At 31.3% G+C, this 9,097-nt stretch overlaps 1 protein-coding gene across 3 annotated transcripts; it reads right to left on the bottom strand.

The window, feature by feature from the left end:
- Positions 1 to 1,415: 1,415 nt before the first annotated feature.
- Positions 1,416 to 8,661, bottom strand: LOC109807748 (cyclin-C1-2). 3 transcript variants are annotated; one of them, XM_020370349.3, is made up of 10 exons: positions 8,507 to 8,661; positions 7,959 to 8,069; positions 7,763 to 7,869; positions 7,230 to 7,269; positions 5,997 to 6,041; positions 4,985 to 5,103; positions 4,731 to 4,845; positions 4,171 to 4,221; positions 3,191 to 3,338; positions 1,416 to 1,944 (listed from the first exon to the last, which is right to left on the bottom strand). In XM_020370349.3, the coding sequence occupies exons 2-10, from the start codon at positions 7,988 to 7,990 to the stop codon at positions 1,840 to 1,842; spliced, it is 762 nt and encodes a 253-aa protein (XP_020225938.1). In that variant the 5' UTR covers positions 7,991 to 8,069; positions 8,507 to 8,661; the 3' UTR covers positions 1,416 to 1,839. The 3 variants fall into 3 exon arrangements, with proteins under 3 accessions (XP_020225938.1, XP_020225936.1, XP_020225939.1); XM_020370347.3 differs by having other exon boundaries at positions 8,433 to 8,608; XM_020370350.3 differs by having other exon boundaries at positions 8,470 to 8,608.
- Between the last annotated feature and the right edge of the window lie 436 nt (positions 8,662 to 9,097).

Genomic DNA, 9,097 nt, shown 5'->3' with positions numbered 1-9,097 from the left:
TGTAAATGTTATAAAGGTCTGATATTATGTATACATAACTCTAGAAGTATAAAATGTTATATATATATATATATATATATATATATATATATATATATATATATATATATATATATATATATATATATATATATATATATATACACACACACATCCACACACACATAGAGGAGTAGTGGTGGTCTTAGGAGTATACAAAAAATTCAAACTAATCTGTATTGATTCATAATCAATCTGATCCATATTGAAAAAACCAATCCATTTTGAGAAAAAATTCAACCCAATCCACTTTACAAAACCAAGTAAGTTACTCGATCCATTTGCACAAAGTGGATTGGTTTAGTTCGTTTTAATTTTTTTAAAAAACTGATCATATATGGATATAAAGTGGATAATCTCACTAAACTGAATTGATTCAATTTTTAAAACTTGATTCATATTTTTTAAAAATTCAAATTGATTTACTTTATAAAAAATGGATCAGTTAATCGATCCACTTTTATAAAGTAGATCTGTTCAAGCTGGTATGAATTTTTCAAAAATTCAATCCATAAACATCCTTCCTTAAGTAGCCTGGAGCACAAGTTGGTGGGTTGACCACCCAGAGTATTTTTGTTGAAGGGATATCAAAAAATTGTTATTTAATCTATATAATGTAAAAATTTAAAAAAAATCATATAATTAAACTATACAAAAATATATTAGAGAAAATAAATTGTGAACAATTAATCAATAATTATTTTTCTTACTAGTCAACAAAAATCTAAGCATGATTGTAGAAAAATAAATCAACAATATTAAATATAAAAAAAATAATATATTATTGAAATTTTTTTCTTAATATAAACTTGTATAAGTGTTAATATAAAATCATAAATAAGAATGCATCATTTTCTTTTATCAAAATTTAAAAATAATCAAATAACCCAAACCTAATCACGTTAATCTAGTCCAAACTCAATTATAATGTGAGCCTTATCAAATCGGATTAAAAAAATTCATATTCAATTCATGTCCAACATATAAAACTCAAACTCTATATTTTAACATGTATATTCTAGTTCAGTTAACCCATTTTGCCACCTACAATATATAATAGAACTTAGAAGATCTTAAGCATAATTATTATTTTGACTCTATAATCCCTAATTTTTTTAATTGCTATAATTAAGTCAATTTTCCGATTAACCTACACGTAAACTCCAAATCTTCATTTACTACGGATATAATTGGAACATGTGATAATTAAATTTTAAATAGATTAAAAACTAGCAAAAGAACTTGATTGTAGAAATTAAAATTAAGAGTAAATTTTCCGTAAAAAAACATTATGGTATCAAAATCGCCAATTAATTATAATAGACTAAAAGTGTAATCAAACCAAACATGAAAGTATATAAAATATAACTAGGTGCTTAAACAATGTTTAGGCTGACTTGTATTAATAGAGGAAAAATGTACTTTGCATTTGTCTTGCAGAGTGAATGAGTGGTAGAGAAATTAATACCTATAAAACAATTATAAATTGCTCATCTCACTAAAAATAATGGTAAAAAGTAAAAAGGAAAATGTAGTAGTGTTTAGTGCAGTCGATTTATGACAATAAATGGATAAGAATATATGAACTAGATGGGAGTCTTGCTGATGCTCACCAAGAATCGCCTTTTTCATTCCTCCTTTTTTGCTCTTAAAAGGACACTTTGAATTGAACCCAACATAAGTGCCCTTACTATTTAGTCATTGACATAAATCATGAAGTGATCCAAGAAAATCATTCAACCATCCACTAGCATTAATTTCATTCCACATATTCAGCATTGATTCATCTCCAGTAAGCTTTTAGGGCCTCAAGGTCAACTTCTGGAGAGCAGCATTGATTCTCTCTTCAGTGAACATTCTATTGCTTTCATAAAAATCAAGTATCTCCATTGATATGTTTTTAACCTGTCAAAAGAACATAAACAAATACTTAGACAGATGTTTTTCTTTATCACTCAAATGAGTAGAATTCCAGTCTAGTGCATGTTCAGGAATTTGCAACAAAGCTTGTGTTTGAATAAACTTCTTCAAAAACATTCTTAAGAAGAAAATATAGAAAAGAATAATGAGATAAATTACTCTATTAAGCTAAAATTAGCTCATATGTAAACTAATTTGTAAAAGTTCTTCCATATAGCTTTTAAAAAAAATACAAGTAGTTTATGCATAAGCTAATTTTATTTAATGGAAAAATTTATTTCATTTCCCTTCGTATTTTTTTCTCTCCCAGGTTTGCTTCTAGAGAAATTTATACATACAGACCCAAAGTGATTTTAAACTGGTGCACAGGACAAGTCAATAATGCATTTTGGACCTCTATCATAATATACTGCATCTTAAAAAGTTATACCACCCAAGTATTTGAGTAAACTACCATTTTTTCTTTTGGTAATTAGTAAACTACCATTTTAGTTCCACAAATTGTGGGGGCACCAAATTAATCCTTAAAATTAAAATTTGTTAGTCATGTTATTAGCCGAGTTTTTGGCTGCATGGAAGGCCAGGTTTCAGAAGTTAAACTCTTCACTATTGTATAGGACAAATAACATTAGGACTATTTGGCTTTAAGACAAGCCAGTGGCTTCACTAAGGACCAGTAAGCATAAAGGCTGTTCATGTAACTTTGTAATTGCAAGACATCCCACGGGCATCATCCCCTGCATCAGATCTCATTTAATGCCGGTCTTAAGAGAATTTGAGATGTTTTACACTAGAGGTTTAGCAGTGATGTGCGTGCCTTTTGAGTAAAATATTTCAAAAAAATTTGGGCGATCCCGATATAATAGGACATAAAGATGGGAGGTATTTTGGTGAGCTTTAGATTGTGGAATTAAGCAACTTTTTCATTTTCATTTAGTGACTCATTTGCCATCTTCACCTAAAGCCAAACCATGTAAATTTGTATCCACTATTTTTCTCATTTTAAGATTATTCAATTGATCCTATACAGGGTGCACACATTCCACAGCATTCATAGCAGGCAATCACCAATCAAGTTTTAGATTGCAATTTATGAATTATGATTATTGTCAAATTTATCAAGAAATTTTGAAGAAAGAAAAAAAAAAAGAGAAAAGAAATATCAGACAGGTTAACACGCCTACATAAAGATGAAACATACAAGTGCTTAGAAATACAATGGAATACCCACCACGTTCATATCAACACGAAGTTCTTCAAACCATGCAGTGGTGTCTTTCTCCCTGAGTACACTAGCAATGTATATGCAAGCTAAAGCAATCAAATGTGGAGGATGTACAAGAATTAGGTCCATCTTGTATGTGTCATTTACGAGTCCCCTGCCAGCATCATAATACATTTTTTTTTCTCATAAATTTAATCCAACAAAACTACTAATAAGTAGAAGTTGCAATTCCAACAGCGTCAGCAAGATAGCTGCTAGCTCAACAAAAAATCACTTAATAGTGATACAATAAAATTGGTTTCTGGATAAATAGATTAGCTATCTACAGCACTGAGGCAACTTTCTTGAAGGATCTACTTCACATTCAAAACAAAATGAGAGAAGACTCTGACAAAGCAACAACAGTAAGAAAATTCCATGATTTATATGCAAAGAAATGACCATTCATATAATATGGTAGTTATGTAACATGTCAAAAATCAACATGAAGCACTTAATTGATGCCAGTGAAAGGGGTAATGGTTGAGTATACAGGAGATGTGTGTGCTAACTAACTGGGATAACCAAAGATGTTCTAGAAAACATTCAAATGAGAACAATTACAAGTGAGTGTCAACACCCTGCTTACAAGCTTTTACAAAACCAGACAAACACATTAACCTATACTTTGTTTTTTCCTCTTTTTCTTTAAAGAAAACAATTCATCGAGAGATACAGGAAGTGCAAAGAAGCTGGTGTTGGTTCCTGGTCCTCCAACTAAGCTAATTTTATCTTTATTTCCTTCTAATAAGGGAAATTCTAATGCAAGGGTCCAAGTCATTTTTCTTTTTTAACGTTAAGTTAACAAAATAGTAAACACAGAACAAAAGCTTAAAAAGGGAAGGGGCAGAAATAAAGTGATAAAATGGGAATTGTAAAATAAGAATAATAGAAAGGAAAACCTATTTAGAAACTGGTCTCAACTATTCAACAGGAAGGACTCTTACCAAGTCAGTTGAGTCATGTTTAGATCATTCAAACCTGCATCCTGAAGCAACCTGGAGAATTATCATTATAATGACAGTGAGAAATCATAAATGAATATAATCTAAATGGCAAGAATGTTGAACCAGTTCTTCCATCACCAACATTTAACTTAGACAGGATCCAACAAGCTAAAATGTTCATTATTGGTATTTGTTCAACTTGCTGACACTTGGTAAATTTGAAGACAGAAGAAAGGAACAATGAATAGTGCATTTTTTTGTTACTCACATGTTTGTGAGTTTTTTATTTTCTGTATATCTTCTTTCCTTATTTAATTGATTAGGTTAGTATGTCCTTTAGAAAGATAAAAAACAATTATGTTTCCTAAACCAGGTGATTCAGTTTGTATTATGTCCTTAGTTCCTCTTTTATGTGATTAGATTAGTCACAGCTGTGTGGACAACATTCTTAAAATAGTGCTTTCTCCCCAAGAAAAGTGTGAACAAATAAAATTGTTTCTTCATAAGTTCAACACTCCTGTGTGCAAAAGCTGAACAAGCAATCTTTATCAAACACTTACGGAGATAGTGAACGGTATGGGTGGTATACAACCAGGTAATAATTAAGAGCTTCTAAAACCTTCATTTCCATTTCAAGTATGTCCTTGATTTCATATCTATATTTATCATCAGCATCTGCATACAAAATCACTGTGCTTTCAGCATAGAAAAGAAATATAATAATAGCATGAGACAACTTTGAAAACAAATTCACATTTAAAATCAGAATTCAACATGAAGCAAAATAAGACAAATTTATAAGCAAGCAGCTTACATAATTTTTTAATGTAGAATACAAGAAGCCGAGCCTGTACTGTGCTTTCTTCTGCTTTTGATGCCAGGTACAAGCAAGTTGGAGCTACCAAGCGTGGATCATATTCTGTCATACTCTTCCTTAAAATAAAAAGAAAAATAAGGTAGTTATCAGTTGACACTTGTTAAGGGTAGTTTATTAGGAATATACTACTACTTTCAGGGAGAAGAAGATAGTATTATGAACACAACAACAGCCTGGATATTCAAACAAGAGAAAAACATATAAATTCAACCTTTATTGAAAAGAAAAAAAAATTCAACAATGATAGCTGCTAAAAACATGAGTTGTTTAGGGAAAGGAGTGCTATTCAATTTAGCAACAACCAAAAACTCGAACAATTTTGATCAAATTAAACAATTAAAAGTCGAAAATATGATGAACTACTCTTTTATTTTGCTTTTATGTTTATTGTCCTTGTTTTATAAAAAGAATAGGATATTAGAGATGAACTTTCTGTTTCTATGATAAATGTCAACTTGTTACTTTTCCTATTCCAAATATAATAATATAATCAATAGTTGTCTGCTTATAGTTACATTTGGGGGAAAAATGATTATGCATAAAGTGGTTTCTATAGAAAATCAAAAAGTTAGTGTTGGAAAATCACCATATTTTTTTACCACAATTGCCGAGGTAGTTGCAGTTAACATATCCCAGAATGAGTGTTTTGGGTTATTCTAATGCAGTTGCAGAACATTAACCTAGATAGTAGTACTAATATGAAGTATGAACATTGGATTTGGATTTAATGAAACCAGAAAAAGAGTCTGCAACTATGATAAATCCCGACATCAAAAGGAAAAACAATTTATAATACATACTACAGTAAACTTGCATTACTGACTCCAAACTTCATAAACACTGCATAATGTACAAGCTATCCCCAATCTAAAAGCAATACAGGAAGTTCCAACCACTTCAGAATCAAATTCTTCCCTACACTAGAGGTTTGTAGGTTCACAACACATACTTGGTGTAAACACGCCTCATGTATGTAACAGCTGTGGCCACAACCCTGAAAGATCGACCAACATAAAAATTGTCATGGCATTTAACACAAAATAAATGGCAAAAGATGTTAAAGTTTTGACAAAATGATGAAACTGTTCTTATCATTCTTTGACCAGAAAAATTTAGTACAAAGACTTATTACTTTGCAAATCCATAGAGATACATAAGTGGTATCCTAAAGGTTGAGTTGGTTCCTAATATAACTCTTTAACATGTTCATCTACACTTATAGATGGGAATGTGGGTGTTATAGTTCCTTTTCAAATGTAAATGATCATCATTAATGAAGTCATCACAGATTTATGTCACAAGTGCATTATATGCATCAATATCATATAATATCCCAATTTTACATAAATAAGCAACTTACGATAAACATAAATAAATGCATAAGTTAAACTAATAACTTTAAAATAAATCCAACAAGTACATAGTAAATTTACATGGCATAGCTGTGCAGTCATAGCATTTGGGAGTGGTTATTGATTTCCATTCTATTAGCCATGGTTATGCAGAATCTCTAGGAATTGGGTTTACAAGTACATGCATAAGCCTACATGACAGACAAGTCCGACATTTACAGATATAGCACCTTGTTCAAAAAGAGGGATTGGGAGGTTTAGTCAGTGACTTAATGGCCTCCTTATCCTAATAATTCAAATTATTTTCAAAACTTCCTAACGTTGAAAACGGTGTATAAAAAATTATAGAACATTGCATGTCATACAAGCTTGAAGGTCAAGTCTACATTAAACATGCCAGACAGGTATTTTCATTTCACAAACAACTTAAATTTCATATACTGGAATTTATAAAAAGTGTGCCTATATGATAATTTTTAATGGTAAGGAATAATAAAAATTCCTAATGATATCAAAGCGTGCTGAAAAAGGCAGGCAAATTAAAAAAACATGATTCATAGACTTCATTTTCTGTTTGTTCATGGGGCTTTTGGCCAAAGAAGTGCGGCAATTCCCTTTTTTTTTCCTTCATGCATTGCAGGTTACTCACAGTTTAAGCCCACAATATCAAACTAATATACAAATCTTTCTCTAGTAATTCAATTTACTTTTAACTTTATACCCCTCCCTAGCCCCTCCCCCATACTTCCCAGTTCCCACATTATTAAGATGTAACAGATTATAAACACAAAAGAGACAAGTTGTGCATATTCATGAAATGCAGTTCACACCTCTGCCTCACTTTTACTTGTTGTGCCAATTTCAAAATATCTGCACAAGCAAGAAAGGAAAAAGCAGAAAGTCAGAAAAGATAAATCATAAGAATCAAACACTTCTATAGCAAATGAAGGATAAACCTAATGATTTTTTTAGCGGTAGAAAAAAATTATAACAACAGCAACGAGGATCAAATCTAAGTTCCCATAATCTACTCCAACTCCCGCAACCACTAGGCCGACCCTAGTGGTTATAGCCCTAATAATTTATTTTCTATAAACATCTTTCAGAATTTCTTAAATAAAAGAGCATGCAAAAAAAAAATGATAAAAGCATCATAAGCCCTAAATAAGAGAACAATGATCAGTTATAAGAAATTCCGTTTGAAACCAATCCCAAGCACAGAAACCTAAGGATGTCAGCAGCCAAAAGAATGATAGTTACAAGCAACAGCCAAAAGCATAAGGTTAGAGAACAAAGCAGTGGCATGAGGTGCACAAATATAAGGATGGTAGAGATTGAGGAAAGACATAAAAAGAGATCATACAATTGGCCATGTGCATCTTAATGAGCTTAAAATCCTCAAGTGTGATACCCTTTTCTTTGTCAAGTGGATTCACCATATCCACATCTTCCTGATCTAGAAGATGCTTGCTGCAAGATACAAAACCCAATGAATCCCAAATTAGAACACAAACGGAGAAAGAGTGAATCATGAGGGGGCAAAGAAAGATTAAACATACTAATGAGATGATGTCCAGAAATTCGCAGCCATTTCTTCTTCTTCAGAGATCAGGAAAAGTCAGCCAAAGAAGAAGCAGAAAAAGGGGGACAAAGACAAACACTGTGCAACACTGCAACGTGAAGCAAACCCATTTAGAAGAGCAACCCCATTAAAGATTGATCCAAAATTATATGTTCTACCAAATCCAGTAATTATTAAGGGCGCGAAATTAACGAGAATTTCACAAAACGAAAACGGTGGGTGATAAGCAATTGAGGATGGAAGTAGAAAATACTCAAAACGGAGCGGTGGATGTAGAATCAAATTTGAAAATAATAAAGGGAATAATTATAAATAGATAATAAAAGGCTAAAAAAACTAAATTTTGACGATACAAGAAAGTGGGTACAGCAAATCCCAACTTAAAATCTTTAAACGAGAAAAGGCTATAAACTTAAAAAAAAAATGAATAAACATTAAAGTAAACAACAACGTGGGGCTTATAGAAAAACGACAAAGTGGGATTTCACTTCAGTGCTGCTGGGTGTGGAGAGAAAGTGCACATACGGGAAGAACGAAACATCAGAACAAGGCTAGTGGAGAAACCACTAGTTTGTGTTCTTAATTGATTTCTTGTGTTCGGTTTCTCGTTTTTTAGTTTTTGGACTAATATGTTTTGGGGACATAAATTGAAGCAGAAAATGATTAGGGCAATTCTATTGCCAATGTCCGTTTTACCACTGTTTTAAAACCCGGACCGACCGGACCGGTTGGACCGGGAATCGGTGGTCCATCCGATTCGAATCTTAAGTTGGATTGGTTATGTAGTTGACCCGTTTTAAACCGGATTGAACCGGTCAATTTTCTGGTTCAACCGGTGAACTAGTGGGTCAAACCGGTTCAACCACTTTTTTTAATTTTTTTTTTAATAAAATTTTTTAAGGGACCATAAATCACAAAAATAATAATAAAAATTGAATCTCTTAATGGAAAAGTAAGGAGTCTTATTAAATATAACAATAACTACTTGTTCTAATATATTTGTTTGTAATATATACAACTTAAATAACTTTTATAGTATATTATTAATTTTAAATTATATATTTAATAATATAATATCTATGTAAATATTACATATATTATTTTGTGATATTAATT

This window comes from Cajanus cajan, chromosome 4 (assembly GCF_000230855.2).
Source record: "Cajanus cajan strain Asha chromosome 4, NIPB_CcT2T_4, whole genome shotgun sequence".
Classification (NCBI taxonomy): Eukaryota; Viridiplantae; Streptophyta; class Magnoliopsida; order Fabales; family Fabaceae; genus Cajanus; species Cajanus cajan.
Note: the sequence above shows the minus strand (reverse complement) of the source record. Positions and strands in the feature narration are given on the sequence as shown.

What these genes read in the sequence shown, in the direction of transcription:
- LOC109807748 (XM_020370349.3), bottom strand. Translation starts at nt 7,990, where the DNA reads ATGGCTGCGAATTTCTGGACATCATCTCATTA. An exon ending in TAAGATGCACATGGCCAATT is followed by an intron (nt 7,270 to 7,762) that starts GTATGATCTCTT and finishes TTGCTTGTGCAG; the next exon opens with ATATTTTGAAATTGGCACAA. An exon ending in ATGAGGCGTGTTTACACCAA is followed by an intron (nt 5,104 to 5,996) that starts GTATGTGTTGTG and finishes TTTTATTTTAAG; the next exon opens with GAAGAGTATGACAGAATATG.